A 24,818-nucleotide genomic window follows, 5' to 3' on the forward strand; every position below is an offset into this window, starting at 1 on the left:
GGTGATCACCTACGTAGGGAGAACTGATCATCGTAATAAAATAAGGGGAATCGAAGCCCTCACGGGGAGATTTAAGTGCTCGTTTTTTTTCGTGCGTCTTTCGAGAGGGAACGATAGAGAAGTAGCTTGAAGGTGATTCGATTAACCCTCTGCCAGGAACTTAACTGTGAATTGCAGGAGATGTAGATGAATTGGTAAGATACCACTTATGTATGATAACGAACCTCAGTCATTATACCTTATACTTTTGATTTCTTTCCCTCTTATGGCGGTATTTTCCTCAGTTCGTTCATAAAGTTCCCTGTATGACTATACCTGTTGCGTAAACGATTCTTTCCCCTGAAAGTAAATCATTTTCTCAGAGATGAGAAGAAGTCTGAAGGATTTCAGATTTACAAAATTCAAAGCAATAGCGACGCCATTATTTTGAAAAGTGTCGTTCAGAAGACTACTTCACTTACACTGAATCCATATAGCTCTTATATAGCGTGACGTGGACCACCAGAAGGCCTGCATTACCAGCCAGAAAAACTATCCAACTAGATTTTGTGTCACAGCTCTTCCCACCACTAATTACTCCCTGTGGGAAGGACAGGAGTCTTGGGCACAGAGAAGAGATGATAACAAGAGAAAGATTGAATATTTGACAGGAGTGACACACTTAAGTCCAATCCACTGCATGAAAACGTGTTACGTTCATTGTAGACAGTGCTTACATATCACGGATCTATTGTCTGTAACCAGCTGTTAATGACGAGCAACCAGAAAGAGATTGGCACAAAAACGGTTCAAATGGCTCTGAGCACTATGGGACTTAACATCTGAGGTCATCAGTCCCGTAGAACTGAAACCTAACTAACCTAAGGACATCACACACATCCGTGCCCGAGGCAGGATTCGCACCTGTGACCGTATCGGTCGCTCGGTTCCAGACTGAAGCGCCTAGAACCGCTCGGCCACATCGGCCGGTTGATTGGCACATAGGTATCTGTAAGTTATTCAACAAAGTTCTGTCAGTTGTAAGCTCTTTATGTAATACGTGTTACGTATTTTATCAGAGCTCCGTGAGAGCCAGCAATATCATGTCTCTTAATCTCCTTTTTCACTTTTTCAATACTTAATTCTGTTTCCGACATACCATCTTCAGCTTGTAGCAGATAAGAGTGAATACAGATCGTATTTATGAAAAGCCAAGTAAGTTCTCTACGAAGTGTCACCTACAAACGAAAAGTAGCGAAGGACGCGTGTTAATTGCACCACTGTAGATATAGTGGTTTAACTGATATCTCACCATCCTTGGCATGCAAATTACCCTCAGTCAAGATCGTATACTAGATGCAATAGGGGCGATGGCGCCATTGTTTGTTCCATGGGTCGTACTTGTTGAAACGAGTTGCCACAATGACGAGAAAACAGAGGAGAAAACTATTGTGGAAATCGGAATTGAACTTCCACTCTGCAGCGGAGAGCCTGTATGTAGCTGACGGAGGTAGATTAAAAGGGAGTGACGAAACAAAGTTGTCTCAGCACAGCACCTACCGACGACTTTAGTACATTCATAGTGATAAGCTCTTTGTGTTTGTAAAGAAAAGAAGAAATGGGTGCAGGTTTCAGAAAAGGTAGCACCTTAAAAGAAACAGACTCTTGGTGAAACACCAACAAACTAAGACTACAATTTTCGCTAAACGAAATTTTTCAGGCATAGAAAGGAAACGATTTTACTTTCTCATTGTAGTAAGGGAGACAATTAAGGTACTATGCCTAACTAATTAGAGGAATGATTCACTTCCTCTCTGGGCATGAACCATATACTGCTTAAGGTGAGTTATGGCAGATGGATTGAGAAACCCTTGTTATGGGAATGATAAATGAAACGTAGATTAGTGGTTAATGTCCCGTCAACACCGAGGTTAGTAGAGACAGGGCATCAGTTTAAACTGGACAAGGGGGACGCAGAAAGTCTGCCACGTCCTGTTGGAAGGAACCATTTAGTCATTTGCTGTAAGCCGTTTACCGGAACAATGGAAACCGAAATCTGGATGGCATGAAGGGAAACTGAACCCCGTTTCTCCCGACCGCGAATGCATTATCATAACCATAGCACCACCTCGTTAGTCGTGTTTTGGGAATGTTCCCTGACAGCAGTAAGAGCATGTACTCGAAGACAGGCCCTTAAGGGATAAAAAAAAATCTACAGCTTGATCGAAGTAGCGAAGTTTTCGACACACTGAATGATTTAACTGATGCACTTTTCTAAAACAAAGAGGTTAAAGTATACTGTTAGACTAACCACACCGAAGACAGGGAACCCCAGCAGAGAAGGGAAGACAACCAGAAAGAATCCCTCAGCCCTACTTGACACCATAAAGAAGTATTGGTGGAACGTAGTCACTACACGATACAAAAGCGGGCAAGAAATAAATTCAGACATGGAAGCAGAGAGCAATAGTTAAGGCTCACCTAGTACGAACGGTTTAATAAACTGCGTACTGTAACAATGAAGTTTATTACTTCTTGACCTGGAATATAAAGATGACAATATTGCTGACGAGACACAGAGCGTTACTCTGTGGTATGTGATGACCACTGGTGATACTTACATTATCTGATAAAAAGTGTCCGGACACCTATTAGAGGACTAAAGATGGGGCATGTCCATCCTTCACCTTTATGACGGCTTTAATTTTGCTGGTGATACTTTCAATCAAGTGTTTGAATGTCTGTGGAGAAATGGCACCACATTACTCCTCAATGGTCGAAACCAGAGATGGTATTAATGTTGGACGCTGGAGTTTGAAGCGAAGGTGTTTCATTGGGTTCAGGTCCGGCAGTCTGAGCAGGTCAGTCCATTTCATGAATATTATTGTCCACAGACTATGCCTCACAGATGGTGCTTTATCACAGGATGCAGTGTCAGGCTGACACAATCAATCATCACCAAACTGTTCCGCTACAGTACGCAGTACACAGTGTATTAACATGTGTTCATATCCTTCCGCATTTAGTGTTCTCTTAAGTGCAGTAAGGGGACCACGCCCTAACCACGAAAAAAACGCCAATACTGCAACACTACCTCCTCCGTTCTCGATTGTCGGTACTAGACATGATGGCAGATAACTTTTCTAGGTTCATCGGATTGACGCAGGGTACAGCGAGATTAGCCACTCCGAATCACTCTTTTCCATGTATCCACTGCCGAGTTGTGACGTCGCTCTTTGCACCACCTCGAGTGTCGCTTAGCATTAACTACACAAATTTGTGGCTTACGAGGAACTGTTTCACCTCTACAACCCGCTCTTTTTAATACTCGACGTACAATGACTGAGCCAACTGGACTGCTCGTAGCACTTCGGAACTCAGCAGTGATTTCTTCCGCTGATTTTATGCGATTTTTTAATACCATCCACCACAATGCTCTACGCCCTCCGTCCGTCAGTACATGAGCACTGCCTAGCCTTGTTTAGCTGCGACTGTTCCTTCACGTTTCCACTTGACAGTAACATCAACTACAGTTGACGTGGACAGGTTTAGAGATCTTGAAATTCCCTGATAGATCTGTTTCACTTTCGACTTTCGAAGGCACTGAGATCCCCCGAGTGACCAACTCTGCTGTTACTGGTTCTCTGCTGACATCACAGCACTCTCGCTCTCCGTTATATTGGCTAGTCTTCCTCTCGTGGCAGGTAGTGGTCATTTCAGAATTACGTACGGGTTCCGGATACTTTTGATCAGATAGTGTACCTGCACATTTAACAAGCTACATACTGTAATGTGAGGAGTGTAGTGGTGGTAGTAGTAGTAGTAGTAGTAGTAGTAGAAGTAGTAGCTGATAGAGGATTCAGGCAAAAATGAGAAAGGTTATAGTGTTTCTACTGAATTTCGATATGGTCATCTCATTTTCTGAAGTAGAAGAATACGTGACTGGGAATGGAAACAGATAAAAAAAGATCATGAAGGTCATAATACGGATGTTTTAGGAAGATCTGGAAATATACTCACATCAGAAAAAATATGAAGACAAAAGATTGAATGATAAACTGGAAAGTAACTCAATGAATTTCTTCACATGCTTCTATAGTCTCATTAAATAATCTAATGACATTGTGATACATGAAAATAAGTAGACTTGTAATTAATGTATAAGCGGGTAATAAGTCGGATTAGACAGGAAAAATATAAGCACTATAGAATAATACACGTACTACATAGACGATCTGCAGCATCACTGCTGACTATATGTAAAATACCTTTGTGTTTGTTTGTTATTGTGCTTTCCTGTCTTTGGTGTGTACTGTGCAGTTAGAACTGTTTACTAATCGCACACTATAATAAGGTGGCTCAGTTGTAGAGAATGCTGCGAACGAAATTTTGCGATCGGCTTTTGGTATATTGGCTGGTATAATCACCCCCTCTTTCTCTCAAGGCAGCCAGTTTATAGCTTATAAGGGAAACGCATTAATATTGTTCTGTAACCAAGGCTGGTAACGAGCGTAAACTTTCCGTAGCGGCCCAAAGCCAGCCGAGTTTCAGAGACCAGAAAAAGAGTAGCTTATAGTGTGTGACTGGTAAGTGATGTTTAATATATGTGAATTTCTGAGTAAGAGGAGTACGAGAAAACTGTAACTAAAGCTTTATTTCCAAATTTCGCAGTTAACTACGAGTACCTATAAAGATCCATCATTAATTACGGAACTGGTAGTGTTTATATATACTGCCTGACCAAAAAAGTGATGCACCCTGAAGACATAGTCGGATGTCACTGTAACTTCGTACTCACACACGCCATCGGCGGATATGCAAGTGCCTAGAGTTGCACTTCTCTCTGACAGGTACAGTGACCACCAGAATGACTTAGTGTTCTTCGTGGTCAAGTATTGCTATCAGTCATTGTAGGGTTTGTAAGAGACGTGAACAGCGTGAGGTGTTGAATGATTACTGTGAAGTACAGGCAGACGCTGCATACCAGTCTGAGACAATGTTACCAGCACCGGACAGATTTTAGAGAGGGCCTCATTCTGAGTCTCTATTTAGCCGGCTGGTAGAGTCGTGCAATATCCAGATTTGTGGGACATTCGGATGTGACAGGGATCCTCACGCAGGAGAATCGCACGAACTTTCCGTATGAACGACACAGTCCTGTCGTAGAGAAACAACTGATAGTGTTGAAAGCAAAAAAGTCACCAGGTACTGATGGAATTCCAATCCGGTTTTACAAAGATTACTCTACGGCATTGGGCCCTTACTTAACTCGCATTTATCGCGAATCTCTCGCCTAACCGCCCATACTTAGCTCGCATTTGTCGCGAATCTCTCGCTCAACCGAAGTCCGAGGCGTCTGGGAAAATGTGCAAGCGACTCCTGTATATAAGAACAGTAAAATTACGGACCAATATTTTTACATGGTCTGCTGCAGAATTCTTGAACATATTTTCAATTAGAATATAATAAATTTCCTTGTGGCCGAAAAGCTTCTGTCCACGAGTCAGCACGTTTTTGGAAAACGTAGCTCGTACGAAACTCAGCTTGCCCTTTTCTCAAATTATGTACTGAGAACTATGGATGGAGGGCAACAGGTAGACTCCATATTCCTAGATTTCCGAAAAGTATTTGACTCATTAGCCCACTGCATACTGTTAACGAAGGTACGGGCATACAGGATAGGTTCCCAGATATGAGAGTGGCTCGAAGCCTTCTTAAGTAACAGAATCCAGTTTGTTGTCCTTGACGGACGTTCATCACAGACAATGTTACCGTCAGGAGTGCCCCAGGGAAGTGTGATAGACCGCTGTTATTTTCTATATACATAAGTGATATTGCTGACAGGGTGAGTAACAATTTGCGGCTGTTTTCTGATGATGGTGTTGTGAACGGGAAGAAATCGTCGTTGAGTGACTGTAGGAGGATACAAGATGACTTAAACAGAATTTCTAGTTGGTGTGGTGAATGGCAGCTACCTGTAAATGTTGGAAAATGTAAGTGAATGCAGATGAGTAAGAAAAATGGAAGCCGTAATATGTGCAGCTTGACAGCAGTGTCGATTAAATGTCTAGGCGTAACGTCACAAAGCGATATGAAATGGACAAGCATGTGAGGATTGTGGTAAGAAAGCCGAATGGTCGACTTCGGTTTATTGGGAGAATTTTAGGTAAGTGTGGTTCATTTGTAAAGGAGACCGCATATCTGGCACTAGTGCGGCCCATCCTTGAGTACTGCTAGAGTATTTGCGACGCGCACCAGATTGGATTAAGAGGTGGGCTGCTGGATTTGTTAACGGTAGGTTCGAAAAAGATGCGAGTACTACGGAGACGTTAACGTTTCGGGAACTCAGGTGGTAATCTCTGGAGCCGGGGGGCAGGAGGGAGGGGGGGGGGGGCGGGGGGCGGGGCGACGTTCTTTGCGAAGAACTTTATTGAGAACATTTAGAGAACCGACATTTGAAGCTGACTGCAGACCGATACTGCTGCCACCGACGTACAGTTCATGTAAGGACCACTAAGATAGAGAAGTTAGCGCTCGTACAGAGATCGTTTTTCCCTCGCCCTATTTGCGTGTAGAACGGGAGAGGAAATGACTAATAGTGGTACAAGGTACCCTCCACCACGCACTATACAGTGACTTGCGGAATATGTAGTAGATGTTGATGCTGCACCGCATGGGAACACGAGGACAGGCTCCAGTGGAACACATCCTACAACAACGATGGTGGACTGCGGCATTGTGAACCAAGCACTTCATGACCCCTTCCTGGAACATGGCGTCATCGCACATGGTTGGTCAGTGACTAGCAGCAGCCGGAATAGGAGATTAGTGTTCCACGTGTAGGCTGCCGTCAACACCACAACACAAACGGTTGGATTTGGCGTGGTGGCCTGAATGGGAATCAGGGACTGCGGATGATTGGTGTCGAACTGTGTTCGGTTATGAAACGCGGCTCTGTGCTACACTGGATGGCCATCATTGACAGTTATGGGGTCGGATTAGGGGGAGAGGTCTTAGTCTTATAATGTTTTGGACAGGCGCAGTGGTGTTAATCCTGGAGCCATGGTGTGGAGAGGCAGCGAGTATGGCCTTACGTCATGGCTGGTAATCGCTGATGGAATTCTGATAGCACAGCGGTAGTTAACGGGCATTCTGCGTCCTCGTGTATTACCTCTCATGCAACAGTGTCGTGGTGCCATTTTGCAACAGGACAATGCTCGTCCACACAAGAGAGGTACTCCCGGGGTCAGCAATATTCGCAGATCTGACCCCAATAGAACAAGTGTGAGACCAGCTCGGAAGTCAGTTCCATCCCAGAGCCAGTATCCAGGACCAGTTACGATAGTTTTGGGCCATCTTGCCTCAGTATGTAATGCAACTGTTTTATGACACCCTTTCCCACCAAATCACTGCATTCATCCAGGCCAGAGATGTACCACATCGTACTGACAAGTGGGCTCATACTGCCAAGTTATTTGCAAATTTGAGTCGGCCGGCCGGAATGTCCGAGCGGTTCTAGGCGCTACAGTCTGGAACCGCGCGACCGCTACGGTCGCAGGTTCGAATTCTGCCTAGGGCATGGATGTGTGTGATGTCCTTAGGTTAGGTAGGTTTAAGTAGTTCTAAGTTCTAGGGGACTGATGACCTCAGACGTTAAGTCCCATAGTGCTCAGGGCCATTTGAACAATTTTTGAGTCCATTTCGTAAACACTCCAGTAACATCACATACTCTATCAACCCTTGAAGTTGTATTTCGTTTCTTCCTCCTCTTATGGGGTGCTTCAGTGGTGTTTTTCAGGCAGTGTATTTCAATAAGGCTTCAGATAATTAGCATCTCGAACATCGCAAAACTCACGCATAAATGCTATAATACACGAAAATGCACTTGAGAGTGGGAATCATTTTCCGAAACGTGCCGTGCAAGATATAAATACAAGAAATCGTGAGAGTCTGCAGCAAAAGTTACACTGACGGAAAAAATTGCAAGAAGGAGTGCGACATAAACGAAAGTTGGTAGCCGTGTTTCTCCATCTGAAAGATGTCTGTTGAGTGGCGATAGTAGCGCCACTATGAGGATGGAAATCAGTTTTAGTTTAGATATACGATGCAACGCTTGTAAGCGTCAGTTATCTTTGAGATTGGACGTGGTGTCGAGTTGATGTCAGGCAAGAATGCCTGAACGCCGTTATCAACACTTCACTGAGTTTGGACAAGGTCGTGTAATAGGAGATACGAGTATCTGGATGCTCCTTCTGCGATATTGCAGAAAGACTTGGCAGGAATGTAGCCACTGTACATGAATGTTGGTAGAGGTGGTCACGGTAATGTATGGTCGCAAGAATACCGGGCTCCAGATGGCCACTTGTCACATTCGAGAGGGAAGGCCATCGTGTTTCACACATAGGTCTGGCGCATCCTGCTGCATCTGGAACGGCAATCTGAGCAGCGGTTGGCACCATGGTGACATAACGAACTGTTACATATCGTTTACTTCAAGGACAGCTATGAGCCAGACACCCTGTAGCGTGCATTCCACTGAACCCAAACCACCGCCATTTGCGACTACTGTGGTGTCGAGCGAGAGCTGATAGGAGGGCTGGGTGGAGGTCTGTTGTACTTCCTAAAGAAGTCTGGTTCTGTCTCGGTGCCAGTGGTCATCGTGTGTTGGTTAGGAGGATGTCAACTGAGGGCATGCAACCAACCTGTGTGCGTGTTAGACAGACCTGTACCTGGAGTAATGGTCTGGAGTGCGATTTCGAATGACCACAGGAGTACTCCCGCAGTTATCCCACGCACGCTGACTGCAAATTTGCACATCATTCTGGCGATTCGTGCGGTTGTGATACTATTCATGAACAGTATGGCAAGAGGTGTTTTTCCAACAGGATAACATTCATCCACCTACCCCAGTTGTAACCCAACAGGCTCTACAGAGAGTCGATGTGTTGCCTTGGCCTGCTCGATCACCAGTTCTGTCTCCAGTGGAGCACATATCGAACATCATCGGACAACAATTCCAGTGTCATCCACAAACAGCATTACCCGTCCCTGTGTTGACAGACAAACTGCACAGGCATTGAACTCCATCTCACAAACTGACCCCGCCACCTGTACAACAGAATGCATGCACGTTTGCGTGCTTGCATTCAATATTCTGGTTGTTAGACCGGTTGTTAATGTACCAGCATTTCAGATTTGCAGTGGCTTATCTCGCACTTACATTAACCTGTGACCTAGCGATGTTGATCACTTAAATATGTTACCGAGACAGAGATATTCCCGAAATTTCATTACACTACACTAACTATTTTTTGGTGTTGTGATTTTTTCCGTCAGTGTATTTCGTAACAAACAAACCGAGCATTGTATACACAGTAGGAAAGCATTAGGAAAAAGAAAGCAGTGACGAACTGTTTCAGTTGCCTAACAAATGTGAATGTGAATAGTGTCAATGGTGTCGCTTGTGGGCCAGGCGGAGCCGGTGCGCGGCTCGGCGGAGGTGCACCTGCACTACTGGCTGGGCGCGGAGACTTCGCAGGACGAGGCGGCCACGGCGGCCTACAAGACGGTCGAGCTGGACGACTACCTGGGCGGCAGCCCCATCCAGCACCGCGAGGTCCAGGGCGCCGAGTCGGCGCGCTTCAAGGCCTACTTCAGATCCGGCATCACGTGAGTACGCTGCACAGGCGCGCTGCACTGCGACCGGGCTAAGGCTCGGAACGAAGGGCTAACACAGTGCTGGCACCATGAAGTGTAGTACATGTTTGCATGCGTAAATGATTAGCAGTTCAGCGCAGCCGCACGATGTGGGTAGAGTAACACCACTTACATTCTGTATACAGGGTGAACATCAATAAACCTGAAAAATTGTAGGACGGATTACTGACTGGGAACGGAGGAAAGAAGGCGCTACGATCATGTGTCCTGAATCGGACGGTGTAGGTGAAATGGCGACAAATCGTCCCGGAATACAGTGTAGAGCTGCGTCACACCCACATTACAACAGATGTTCAAAGTGGACTCCGTAGGACGTAATGCACGCTTTCAGACGACGCCTCGTGAATAGCTGCACTATTTCGCACGTTCGGGCCTGTCTCCGAAAAGCGCCATAGGCATTGTGAACACGCTGTTGAATGGTCTGCACATCAAGAATTGGTTCAGCTTTTCAGATACCTCATGAAGTAAAAATCTAGGTGGTCTAAGTCTGTTTACCTAGCATGCCGTGCTACAAGGCCTCCACGTCCTACCCAACATCCGCAGCAGATGATGTTGAGACATCGGAGAGCTGTAATACGAAAGTGGAGTGGTGCTCCGTCACGCAGAAATCACATAACCTGTCGTATTGCCAAAGACACGTTCTCAAACAGCCCAGGCAAGGTATTCTGCATGGAGTCCAGCTACGCTCCTCCGTCGAGGCATTGTGGAATAATAACCGGTCCAAGTATGTGGTCGCCGAGAATCTGTGCCCACAGATTGAGGCTGAACCGATGCTGATGACAATTCCCTGATAATTGTCTGTATCCCACGGATGACGGCTATGCAGAGTGATGATAACTTTTTTGGTAAATGTTGCTTAGTCGGTAAAGAGGACTGATAGAAATCCCTTAATTATAATGGTCTTCTGCAAAAACCATCGACAAAATTCTTCCCGTAGAGGGAAATCCGCTGCTGATACTCCTTGCAGTCGTTTTCAGGTGATAGGGATAGTAGCGGTTGTCATGCAGGATACACATAATCGTACTTTGGCTTACACCATGTTGGTGGGCCACTTGCATGGAGCTTGTACTAGCATTCGTCTCAGTATCCTGTAGAACCCGGTCCTCCAAATCAGGGGTACGCGCAGTCCGTCTTCCCCTGTACGTTCCTTTGTCTTCCTCCATTTCCAGTCAGGAATTAGTCCCTGCAGTTTTTCTCGTTTTTATTAATGTTCACCCCGTACAAGGAAAGATTATGCTGCAGTTTGGGGTAAATGTTAAATCGCGTTCCCAACTATGTAGCTTGGATACGAACACCCACTATTCTACTCACTGACCTCGCTGTGCCTGAAACATCGAATTCATACGTAATTATTTTCACAATCACAGAAGAATAGATCAGGCGTGATGATAGGTTAAGGACGGAAGTGGGTATCACAACGCTACACATTCATTAAATGTGTCGATAAAAGATGCCCAAATACATTAATATCCAAGCTCACGCGACTTAACAAGACAGAAAGGCACTGGAATAGACGGGAAAAATGCCTGCATACGATAAAGATATTACCGGACCGGGAGGCAACGCTCGGCCAGCCAAGAAAAACCACACGCATAAATATTCATAGGACGCATACAAAATGAAGAAATAATACATGTAATTGAGGGTGGGCAAGAGAGACATTGTGTAATGATGGCACATGACAGAAGAACATAGCAGATTACCTTAGTGGAGGCTTGGAGGCGACGGTGGTCCTAGTACAATCAAAAGAGTTGCCATTGTTACCCCGAATGATGTGATTGAGGCAATTAGCGATTAAACAGATCGTTCGCTGTTTCTACGACTAACCGGCAATCTTTTATCAACCTTGTGGTGCCTGTAGCATTCAGTTAAATATTCAGCATGGTGTTTCAGTTGTAGCATCGTATGGTCCGGAAACTAACTGTAGCAGCCATTGAAACGCGTCTTGATGGCAGAAGAACACGGGTCACAGTTCGACTGACTTCTTGTTGTGGGGGTCGTTTAAAACCTCGGGTTTCGAAGAAAAGGCCGACCCCTCAAATGGCACTGCTTTTCATAGCCAACCTAATATTATGGCGCCAGACACTGGCCCGAAACGGTTTCTGAAGCCTCTCTGGTATGATTATGCCCGAAACACCGTTCAAACTTAGCTCAAAAGGCTCCTTAACACAGTAAAACGCCTTCTTGGTGAAAATTACTAACTTCTAAATTGAGTGAACTTACGACCAGCAAAAAATTATGAACAGTACTTCTATACTGGGGAATCATCTCTGTCTATTTGGTATCTCTTGTCCGGCCTCCTAACTACTATATCACAAATCGGTCCGTGGACGACAGAGCCCGAGCGCGAAAATGCGATTTTTCAGGGAGCCATATCTCGGATTCTGTTGATCACAGAGATAAGGGGTAAAATGTTTTCGATAGCCCTTGACCAGGCGCCCATTTTTATACCTATCAGAAAAACAAGCATACTGTAGCTATCATAGAGTACAGGGTCAAAATTTAAACATTACACACTTCCTCTAGCTCACGCAGATGGAGAAAATCTTTTGCATTAAGTCTGCTCTAGGGTAGGCCTTAGACAGTTTATAAAATCAAGATTTGTTCATGGACGGTTCCTGAGCAAACCTCGGAAAAACCATAATTTTTGGGTACTAAAAGTACCAATCGTGAGGACGGCCACTGCTATAATTTCTGTTCATGGCTAATCGTTGAAATTTTTACCATATGATGATAATCTCGAGGGACCTTGAAACTTTTTTCGTTATAGTTATCAATTAAAGGGATCCAGACATTCAGTGTCACAGTACTTATGCACGTAAAATATCCTGTCTGAGACGTAAATGAAGCTTTAACCGACGATAGTCATCGCAAGGGTTCTGAGGTCACCAGACTGTTTTCGGTCGACATTTTTCCACCAATAAAGCTTTATTACGCGCCCTATCAGTATAATGGACACTTCACGCCTATACAGGATAGCTTGACCTGGAAATCATTCGATGGTGCCACCTGCCGGAGTAAACGCCTTAAAAAATATTATTTTGCCATTCGATTTTCTTTGTACCTGCAGATATAATTCCGCATGTTTTGGTATTCTGTAGGTGTAGCCTAAAAATGTGCCGTTGTAACGTGAACTTAACATTGGATGGGAGGCGATTTTGTTTTGACCGTATGTTGTGCGTACTTAAGTTTTGTCAAAGTGTGTAAATGTGTCGAAATATATAATTAAACTGTCAAACTTTATTGACGTACGGGATTTGTTTTCTAGAAGCAGCCCAGCCTGCTGTAACAGCAGACAGTGTCAGTAAGTGGGAGACGCTGAGTGTGAAGGCTTCACTATAGCGAGACATTGGGTAAAAGGATTTAGAATGTTATGTGTTAAAAGAGCACGAATGTATTTGCATGTCAAAAGTTTTGGTGAGGGAGGCTGAATGGGGATAGAGGCGGCTTGTTCCCTACTGCAGTGTCAGTCTTTTAAAGAGGAGCATATTGGCCTTTTCGTGCTCCGACAGCAGCCAGATTATAGTCAAAACTAATTATTTCATATTTGCTAGCCTCAAGGGCTTGTTGATCCCTAATCAACCTAATTCAGATGTGGCCATACTAGTTTATCATCCATGGGGAGTGTAGCATCACAGTTCGTCATTCAGATATCGTATTTGAACATTGGTTGTTGGTGAGAAGATAGTGTTGTGCCTACCGGAAGAAAGGAAAAGATCTACCAGCAAATGTCGGAATCAGAAAGTGGCAGCGTCGTGTCGTATCAGGACAGCGATTTATTGTTCAGCAGTAACACTGCTCGCGTTGGTCGGGGTACCACGACTGTCATGCGGATATGGAATCAATGGATTCATACTTAACGCCTCGCAGGATCTCAACGGCCCGACGCGGTTAGCTCCCCAGGAGCAGACACGTTGTTCGCTCGGCCGTACAGAATCGTTAAGTGATGTCACGAACCTTGAATCAAGAAACTGACGCTTTGCAGCTAGACATTTGTCCAGACTGTCTGTAGGACGACGTCTGCAGCACCGCGGCGACCTTTGCTGCGACTTCCCTTGAGGAGATGCAAGCCGGCGGAGGTGCGCCCTGAGGGAAGCAAGAGTGGAATCACGTTGTCCCATTTCTCCAAACAGCATCACGACGGACGTATCCGTGTGTGGAGGTCGAACGAGAACGAACGTTGCCAGAAGGCGTGTTTCACCGTCATAAGCGTCCAGCGTATCGCTTGAAGTTACGAGGCATGCTTGGGAACACAACACGATCTCCTCTGGCTCGCAGGGTCAGTTATTGGGACAACAGGCGCTAAATTTATGACGTATTCAGGCGGAAGCTGTATCCAATGCAAATGTCTCTGTGACGTTAGCTTTCACACACACGTTGCCGGCGCAATCCTGACCTACCTCGATACAGAGGGTGTTCAGATGTTGCTGCAGTACATTCTCCGAATCATTCACCCAGTGACATCTAGTCATGGGTTGAAGAGTCACTAGCAAGACGCCATTCAACAATCACGACAACTGATGAACTCGGGCATAGGGTTGAAACAGTGTAGAATGGTGTACCCGTATATGTCATCTCAGTTGGAATCGATACCCAACTGGGCTATAGACGTTGCTGACAGAGCTGCCCACTCTGTGTACTAATTTTCGCATCCTGTATATCCCAAAATAATCTACGGATTTAATCATGTGTTCATCCTTTCTATGCTTTATAAAAGCTATTAGAATTCCGTTTTGTTTCCTCACCCATCCCTACACAAACCCTGCTCCCCACCCGTTGCCTCATGGCTCACATCCTTGTAAGAGACCTAGATGCAAGAACTGTCCCTTGCATTCTCCCACCATCACCTACTCCAGTCCAGTCACAAGCATCACATATCCCATAAAAGGCAGACCTACCTGTGAAACCAGTCATGTGATCTACAAGCTAAGCTACAACCACTGTGCTGTGTTCTATGTGGGCGTGAGAACTAATAAGCTGTGTGTCTGCATGATTGGCCACCAACAAACTGTGGCCAAGAAACAGCTGGACAACCCAGTTGTTGAGCACGCTGCCCATCACAACGTTCTCTATTTTAAAGGCTTCTTGGGTCCCTGTGTCATCTGGGGCCTTCCTATCAACACCAGATTTTCTGAACTGCGCAGGTGGGAACTCTGCCTTCAATCTAGCCTACGTTCCTGTAACCCTCCTGGTCTCAATCTTCGTTAGTCATTGGCCTGCACCCAGCTAACCTCTCCCCTGTACCCACTCCAGCACTGCACAGCCCTCTATTCCACCAACGCACCCACAGTCCTTTTATTTCTTTTTTTTTCACTGCCTCCCCCCCTCCACGCCCTCCATCTAAATTCCCGACTGCACCTAGCTGCCCTACTGTCTCTCCGCCTCGACCCTGTATGCTCCTACAAGTGGCATTTTACTGTCCCCCAGCCCTAACCAGCTACCCTGTTATCCCTCCCCACCACGCAGATTGCTTCTCTCATCATGCACTGTCGTCATGTGTGTGTGAGTTTGAGGGTCTTTTTGTTGTGCCTATCTACGACTCAACATCTCCGCTATTTGGTGAGTAGCAACCTATCCTTTTCCTAACATTGTCATTATTCCACCCTGTATTTATATTGTGTGAAGTTTGTTATTTGTTATCGTTCCTGGTGCTACAGTTTCAGCGGTCAGCAGTGTATGATCATATCCTGACGTAAATTACGTGTACCATAACTCCAGTTTTGTGTTTCGTGAAATGATCAAATCTGGATAAGTGTTTGTTTTTCGATCATATTACCTACCATCATCTTCTGTTGCACAATATTGCATTAGTATTGGCTTCTTCAGGGTTTTTTATCAATCGGCAAGCGAGGGAGAAATACTGCGTGTCAATTAACTAGAATGTGGATTCTCGGTGCAAAATTCTAACTTCCGCTCAGGGGGACACAAATCTGCCGATCTTCTGCAAACTCTTCTTACATAACTCCAGTATCAAACGTTCTATTGTCACAAAAGCATTATTGCTGCAATTCCGGCAAACTGCCATGCAAACTCTCGACATGCTTCTAAGAAATTAAACGATAATTCTAAGCAAACTAAGGCTGCACAGTGTCAACTAAAAAATTAAGCGCTAATATTATCAAGAGAAAGAGTGTGTATGCTTTGCAGTCTTTGACTGGGAGTCGACGTTCTGAAATTTATGATTCGGCTCTGGACGGTTCCTCTGACTAAGGAAAGATCAAGTGTTTCTTCTTCGCAGCGTAACTGATAAATGGAGGTTATGGTTTGAATACTGTGCAATTTACATATTAAACTACTACTGTCAGTTTCCTCAAAGCTGCAGCCTCCTTCTTATGAATGTTTTTGGTTTCGTTTCCTAAGGCAGAAACTGAGGGGATTAATGAAAAAGAGAGAAATAGTAAACAAATTTATTTTTCTTCCCTTAACTCTATCATTACGTCCCAAATCACGTTCACTCGAATTCTCTGTTTCTGTTCGCTGGTTCCTCAGATCATATCTGTGGTTACTCCTTGCTTAGCCAAAAATTATTCATTGCGTAAAAGAAAATAATGAGAAAGATGCGTGGGAGTCACACACCTACATCTCGCAGGTATCTCTTTAAATGGCTGAGAATATTAACCACAGCTCATAGTACATTTACTCTCTTACAAAATTTGTCAACAATTAATCTGAAATTGAGAGTAACAGAGATATTCACAAATATAACACGAAAAGAAAAATGATCTGCAGCACCCTTTAATGAAGCCAGCTTTGGCATGAAAAGAGGTGAAATATGCAACAATAAAACACCTTGACAATCTACCCCTTCAAATAAAATGTCTGACAAGTAATGGAAGTTTTTTAAAATGTAAGTTAAAGATGCTTGTCCTTAAGAATTCTTTATTTACCGTAGAGAAATTATTGAATAGAAATAATTCTTCGTTTGTACTGAAAAAATTGCAATTTAGGCCAATTACAAATACGTTTTTCATTTAATAAAATGCGTTTTTATGTTTATTCAGTTAACGTTCCACTCGTAACGTTTATCCTGAATATGATCTATGGAACACGTAACTAACTGAGTCATATAGATTTGTGTTTTACGGCGTAAAAGTTATTTTATGTATTTGTAACGATGACATGATCTGACGCCACAGTCAGTTGATTATACACTGCGGTGACAAAAGTCATGGGATAGCGACATATACATTTACAGATGGCGGTAGTATCAGCTACACGAGGTATTGCATTGGCGGAGTTGTCATTTGTACCCAGGTGATTCATGCGAAAAGGCTTCCCGCGTGATATGGCCGCACGACGGGGAATAACATACATTGAAAGCGGATGGTAGCTGAAGCTAGAGGCATGCGGTATTCCATTTCGGAAATTTTTAGGGAATTCAGTATTCCGATATCCGCAGTGTTCAGAGTGTGCCGAGGATACCAAATCTCAGGCACTACTCGCTCGCCACAGGCAATACGGTGGCCGACGGCATTCATTTAACGACCGAGACCAGCGGTGTTTGTGTAGAGTTGTCGGTGCTAACAGACAAGCAACACAGTGTGAAATAACCGCAGAATTCAATGTGGAACGTCCGACGAACGTATCGGTTAGACAGTGCGCCGAAACTTGGCGTTAATGGGCTATGGTAACAGATGACCGAGCGAGTGCCTTTGCGAACAGCATGACATCGCCTGCAGCACCTCTGATGGTCTTGTGACCACAGTGGTTGGACCCTAGACGACTGGAAAACGGTGGCAGATGAGTCCCTGTTTCAGCTGGTAAAAGCTGATTGTAGGATTCAAGTGTGGTGGCAGACCCCACTAAGTCACGGACCGAAGTTGTTACGAAGGCACTGTGCATGCTGGTGGTGGCTCCATAATGGTGTGGGCTGTGTTTACATGGAATAGATTGGGTCCTCTGGTCCAACTGAACTACTCATTGACAGGGAATGGCTCTGTTCAGCTACCTGGAGACCATCTGCAGCCATTCATGCACTTCATGTTCCCAAACAAAGATACAATGTCACCAGCCCTCACTTGTTTGCGTATACTTTTGATAACATGAACAGTTTGAGCGAATGATTTGGCCACCCAGATCGACCTGCATGAATCCCGCAAACATTTGTGGGACGTAATCACTAGGTCCGTCCTTGCACAACATCCTGCTCGGGCAAAACTTTCTCATTTATGGATGGCTGTAGAGACAGCGTGGCTCAGTATTTCTGCGGGGGACTTCCAACGACCTGCTGAGTTCATGCCACGTCGAGTGGCTGCACTACGCCGGCAACAGTAGATCCGACACGATATTTGGAGATGTCCCATGACTTTTGTCGCCTCAGTGTACTACCAGCTTTCCACGTTTGCTCTGTGTCCAACTCCTTACCAGTTTTATGGGATTTGTAATTTTACTTTTTATTTATTTATTTTTTCATGAGTACTGTTAGCTTTAGTTGCAGCATATGAATCCTGCATTTCATAGTTTATTCTGTTGTAACTTTCACTTCACCAAACATGACCTTTGTGTGTGAAGCACCCTTGAGAGGCCTTATATTAAAGAAGTTACACTAATTACATTTCTTCTAGTCGAGATGATGAATACAACCTTAACTGAAGTTAGTTCGATGACATCAAGCCTTGAGTAACACCTGTTGACAGCTTTAGTTGCAAATAAGATTTAACCTTCATGCAGATTTCCCCAAACTGTTAGCACCATACCAAGTTAGTACATCTACATCTACATCTACATCCATACTCCGCAAGCCACCTGACGGTGTGTGGCGGAGGGTACCTTGAGTACCTCTATCGGTTCTCCCTTCTATTCCAGTCTCGTATCGTTCGTGGAAAGAAGGATTGTCGGTATGCCTCTGTGTGGGCTCTAATCTCTCTGATTTTATCCTCATGGTCTCTTCGCGAGATATACGTAGGAGGGAGCAATATACTGCTTGACTCTTCGGTGAAGGTATGTTCTCGAAACTTTGACAAAAGCCCGTACCGAGCTACTGAGCGTCTCTCCTGCAGAGTCTTCCACTGGAGATTATCTATCATCTCCGTAACGCTTTCGCGATTACTAAATGATCCTGTAACGAAGCGCGCTGCTCTCCCTTGGATCTTCTCTATATCTTCTATCAACCCTATCTGGTACGGATCCCACACTGGTGAGCAGTATTCAAGCAGTGGGCGAACAAGAGTACTGTAACCTACTTCCTTTGTTTTCGGATTGCACGTCCTCAGGATTCTTCCAATGAATCTCAGTCTGGCATCTGCTTTACCGACGATCAACTTTTTATGATCATTCCATTTTTAATCACTCCTAATGCGTACTCCCAGATAATTTATGGTATTAACTGCTTCCAGTTGCTGACCTGCTATTTTGTAGCTAAATGATAAAGGATCTATCTTTCTGTGTATTCGCAGCTCATTACACTTGTCTACATTGAGATTCAATTGCCATTCCCTGCACCATGCGTCAATTCGCTGCAGATCCTCCTGCATTTCAGTACAATTTTCCATTGTTACAACCTTTCGATACACCACAGCATCATCTGCAAAAAGCCTCACTGAACCTCCGATGTCATCCACAAGGTCATTTATGTATATTGTGAATAGCAACGGGTCTATGACACTCCCCTGCGGCACACCTGAAATCACTCTTACTTCGGAAGACTTCTCTCCATTGAGAATGACATGCTGCGTCCTGTTATCTAGGAACTCCTCAATCCAATCACACAATTGGTCTGATAGTCCATATGCTCTTACTTTGTTCATTAAACAACTGTGGGGAACTGTATCGAACGCCTTGCGGAAGTCAAGAATCACGGCATCTACCTGTGAACCCGTGTCTATGGCCCTCTGAGTCTCGTGGACGAATAGCGAGAGCTGGGTTTCACATGACTGTCTTTTTCGAAACCCATGCTGATTCCTACAGAGTAGATTTCTAGTCTCCAGAAAAGTCATTATACTCGAACACAATACGTGTTCCAAAATTCTACAACTGATCGATGTTAGAGATATAGGTCTATAGTTCTGCACATCTGCTCGACGTCCCTTCTTGAAAACGGGGATGACCTGTGCCCTTTTCCAATCCTTTGGAACGCTACGCTCTTCTAGAGACCTACGGTACACCGCTGCAAGAAGGGGGGCAAGTTCCTTCGCGTACTCTGTGTAAAATTGAACTGGTATCCCATCAGGTCCAGAGGCCTTTCCTCTTTTGAGCGATTTTAATTGTTTCTCTATCCCTCTGTCGTCTATTTCGATATCTACCATTTTGTCATCTGTGCGACAATCTAGAGAAGGAACTACAGTGCAATCTTCCTCTGTGAAACAACTTTGGAAAAAGACATTTAGTATTTCGGCCTTTAGTCTGTCATCCTCTGTTTCAGTACCATTTTGGTCACAGAGTGTCTGGACATTTTGTTTTGATCCACCTACCGCTTTGACATAAGGCCAAAATTTCTTAGGATTTTCTGCCAAGTCAGTACATAGAACTTTACTTTCGAATTCATTGAACGCCTCTCGCATAGCCCTCCTCACACTACATTTCGCTTCGCGTAATTTTTGTTTGTCTGCAAGGCTTTGGCTATGTTTATGTTTGCTGTGAAGTTCCCTTTGCTTCCGCAGCAGTTTTCTAACTCGGTTGTTGTACCACGGTGGCTCTTTTCCATCTCTTACGATCTTGCTTGGCACATACTCATCTAACGCATTATGTACGACGGTTTTGAACTTTGTCCACTGATCCTCAAAACTATCTGTACTTGAGACAAAACTTTTGTGTTGAGCCAACAGGTACTCTGAAATCTACTTTTTGTCACTTTTTCTAAACAGAAAAATCTTCCTACCCTTTTTAATATTTCTATTTACGGCTGAAATCATCGATGCCGTAACCGCTTTATGATCGCTGATTCCCTGTTCTGCGTTAACTTTTTCAAATAGTTCGGGTCTGTTTGTCACCAGAAGGTCTAATATGTTATCGCCACGAGTCGGTTCTCTGTTTAACTGCTCAAGGTAATTTTCAGATAAAGCACTTAAAAAAATTTCACTGGATTCTTTGTCCCTACCACCCATTATGAACGTCTGAGTCTCCCAGTCTATATCCGGCAAATTAAAATCTCCACCTAGAACTATAACATGGTGGGGAAATCTACTCGAAATATTTTCCAAATTATCCTTCAGGTGCTCAGCCACAACAGCTGCTGAGCCAGGGGGCCTATAGAGACATCCAATTACCATGTCTGAGCCTGCTTTAACCGTGACCTTCACCCAAATCATTTCACATTTCGGATCTCCGTCAATTTCCTTCGATACTATTGCACTTCTTATCGCTATAAACACGCCTCCCCCTTCACTGTCCAGCCTGTCTCTGCGGTATACATTCCAATCTGAGTTTAGGATTTCATTACTATTTACGTCTGGTTTCAGCCAACTTTCTGTCCCTAGTACTATATGAGCGTTGTGACCGTTTATTAATGAGAGCAGTTCTGGGATCTTTCTGTAGACGCTCCTGCAGTTTACTATTAGCACATTAATATTGTTATTACCTGTTGCATTTTGCCTACTCCTACCTTGCTGCGTCTCAGGAGGCGTCTTGTCGGGCCTAGGGAGGGGATTCTCTAACCTAAAAAACCCCCATGTGCACTCCACACGTACTCCGCTACCCTTGTAGCCGCTTCAGGCGTGTAGTGCACGCCTGACCTATTCAGGGGGACCCTACATTTCTCCACCCGATAGCGGAGGTCGAGAAATTTGCACCCCAGATCTCCGCAGAATCGTCTGAGCCTCTGGTTTAAGCCTTCCACTCGCCTCCATAGTTAGCTCTGATTTCACCCCGCGAGCGAGGCTTTCCGCCTTCACCAATTCCGCCAACCGCCTGTACGAACTGAGGATGACCTCTGAACCCAGACGGCAGGAGTCATTGGTGCCGACATGAGCAACAATTTGCAGTCGGGTGCACCCAGTGCTCTCTATCGCCGCCGGTAGGGCCTCCTCCACATTTCGGATGAGACCCCCCGGCAAGCAGACAGAGTGAACACTGGCCTTCTTTCCCGGCCTTCCCGCTATTTCCCTAAGGGGCTCCATCACCCGCCTAACGTTGGAGCTCCCAATAACTAATAAACCCCTCCTCCCGTGTGCCTGCTCGGACCTTGCTGAAGGAGCAGCCACATGTCCACTCACAGGCAGAGCGGGCGATGCCACACGGCCAGCCTCCACATTGACCCTCCGCCTCGTGCGCCGCGAACGCCGCTGAAACCGCCACTCCCCTTGGGGAGAGGATGGCCCAACCGCGCCCAGTACACGCGAAGATGTCTCGACAGCAGGGACAGTGGGTGAAGCATGTAACACCCGGGGTGTACCTTGCGACGCACTAGACTCCCCACTGCCGCTACACTCCGAGGCAGCAGCCTGAAGGCGGCTGACCGCGGCCATCAACACGCTCAGCTGTTCGCGAACAGTGGCCAGCTCCTCCTGCGTCCGTATACAGCAGTCACACATCCTATCCATCCTAAGGAATCAATTTACTGAAGAGAGTTAATCAACCTTTAACTAGACTGCTAATTCACTAAAGGCGGCTGTTTATTCACTAAACTGTGGTTGCTAGCCACTTCTTGTAGAAAACAATGAAAATAGCACTACCTGTCTCTGGACTGTATTGAAAACAAACACTAGCACTACTGGCACTATGGTTGACTAAAGGGACTCTCTCTGACTGTATTCAAAACAAACACGAAATCTATGGAACTATTAATAGCACTCGACAACGTCTGTGTTGTGACAGAGTGCTGAAGGGTGGTGTGGCGTCCGGGCTGAAGGAGGTGACGGACGATTTCGAGCCGCGACTGTTCCGCATCAAGGGACGGCGGCTACCCACAGTCACGCAAATGCCATCCATCAGCTGGGAGCACTTCAACAGCGGCGACGTCTTCATCCTCGACACCAAGGACACCATCTTTGTGTGGACAGGCAAGAAGTCCAACCATGCAGAAAGGCTTCAGGGAGCCCGGGTATGTCTCATTCTTTCTTCTTCCAACAGTGCCCAAGTGTGATGACTTTGTTGGTTTACCAAGTGCCATTCACTTCACATATTGTGAGTTAGTGATTGTGGATAAGTCTTAGAGTCTTAAGATATAAATTGTGTGTAGTATGCCACACTGCAGCTGGGCTTACGCATTACACGTCGTATTACTGAAGATTAATTGAGGTATTTATGGTTCAAATGGCTCTGAGCACTATGCGACTTAACTTCTGAGGTCATCAGTCGCCCAGAACTTAGAACTACTTAAACCTAACTAACCTAAGGACATCACACACATCCATTCCCGAGGCAGGATTCGAACCTGCGACCGTAGCGGTCGCTCGGCTCCAGACTGTACCACCTAGAACCGCACGGTCACTCCGGCCGACTAGGTATTTATGAAATTAAGTACTAAGAAGTAAGCAAATCTGCACACTTCTCGCTGTTATCATTTCTGTTATCTTTCGTCAGTTTACTCTCAGTCTATATTCTGTACTCATTAGATTGCTCATTCCATTCAGCAGATCGTGTAATCCTTCACTTTCACTGAAGATAGCAATGTCATCAACGAATCTTATTACTGATATGCTTTCGCCTTGAATTTTAATTCCACGTTTCAACCTTTTTTTTTATTTCCGACATTGTTTCTGCGATGTATAGGCTGAACAGTAGGGGCAAAAGATCCCTGTCTTACATCCTTTCTAAGCTGAGCACTTTGTTCTTGGTCTTCCACTCTTATTGCTCCCTCTTGGTTCTTGTACAAATTGTATGCCACCCATCTTTCTCTAAAACTTACCCTTTTTTTCCTCAGAATTTCGAACATCTTGCGCTATTTGAAATTGTCGAACGCTTTTTCAGGGTGACAAATCCTATGAACATGTCTTGATTTTTCTTTAGTCTTGATTCCATTATCAGCCACAACGTCGGAACTGCCTCTCTGGTACCTTTACCTTTTCTAAAGTCAAACTAATCGTCGTCTAACAGATCTTCAGTTTTCTTTTCGATTCTTCTGTATATTAGTTGCATGCATGAGCTGTTAAGCTGACTGTGGGATAATTCTCACACTTATCGGCTCTTGCAATCTTTGGATTTCTGTGAATAATGTTTTTCCAAAAGTCAGATGGTATATCGCCAGTCTCATACATTCTACATACCAACGTAAATTGTCGTTTTGTTGACACTCCCCCCAATGATTTATAAATTCTAATGGAATATTATCCATCCCTATTGTCTTATTTGATCTTAAGTCTTCCAAAGCTCTTTTAAAATCTGATACTAATACTGGATCCCTCTTCTCTTCTATGTCAACCCCTGTTTCTTCTTTTGTCAGGTCGTTAGACAAGTCTTCCCTCTCATAGAGGCTTTCAATGTACTCTTTAAACCTGTCCACTGTCTCCTCTGCATTTAACAACAGAATTCCCAATTGTGCTCTCAATGTTACCATCCTCGCTGTTAATTTTACCGAAGTTGGTTTTGACTTTCCTATACGCAGAGTCAATCCTTCTGACCACCATTTTTTAAATCCATTTCTTCACATTTCTTGTGCAGCACTTCCTATTTATATCACTTCTAAATGTGTTTATTTCTGTATTCCTGAATTTCTCTAAACATTTTTCTACTTCCTTCTTTCATTGATCAACTGAAGTATGTCTCCTGTTACCCATGATTTGTTTTCAGTTACCTTTTTTGTACTTATGGATATGTTTCCAATTACTGTGATTTCCCTTTTTAGTGGTTTCCATTCCCTTTAACTGAATTGCCTACTGAGCTATTCCTTACCACAGTATCTACAGCCTCAGTGACCATAAAGTGTATCTCTTCATTCCTTAGTACTTCTGTATCCTACTTCTTTCTGCTGTGAGTCTTCCTGACTAGTCTCTTCAAGTTTAACATACTCTTCATCACTACACTAAATTGTGATCTGAGTCTATATCTGCTCCTGGGTACACCCCTTACTTTTACCTCCATGACACACACACCCATATGTCTGCTGTGTTGGGATTTGAAACCAACATTTAAGTCACATGATTGGGTAAGGAGCAAAATTTCTGTCATTAAGTAGCATGTGAAGTGAAGCTGACGTTTACAGCTTTTCTTATTTATGTATGAAGTCAAGCATTTGATTTTACAATTGA

At 44.6% G+C, this 24,818-nt stretch overlaps 1 protein-coding gene across 4 annotated transcripts in view; it reads left to right on the plus strand.

Annotated features, from left to right (window-relative positions):
* Positions 1–24,818, plus strand: part of LOC124798034 (villin-1) — a 370,930-nt gene that overhangs the window by 274,617 nt on the left and 71,495 nt on the right. For all 4 annotated transcript variants that reach the window (XM_047261251.1, XM_047261254.1, XM_047261253.1 and 1 more), the window contains 2 exons: positions 9,452–9,648; positions 22,447–22,672. In XM_047261251.1, coding sequence (XP_047117207.1) covers positions 9,452–9,648; positions 22,447–22,672 — 423 coding nt within the window. The remainder of the gene's footprint in view (positions 1–9,451; positions 9,649–22,446; positions 22,673–24,818) is intronic.

The sequence above is a fragment of the Schistocerca piceifrons genome, chromosome 5 (assembly GCF_021461385.2).
Source record: "Schistocerca piceifrons isolate TAMUIC-IGC-003096 chromosome 5, iqSchPice1.1, whole genome shotgun sequence".
Taxonomy (NCBI): Eukaryota; Metazoa; Arthropoda; class Insecta; order Orthoptera; family Acrididae; genus Schistocerca; species Schistocerca piceifrons.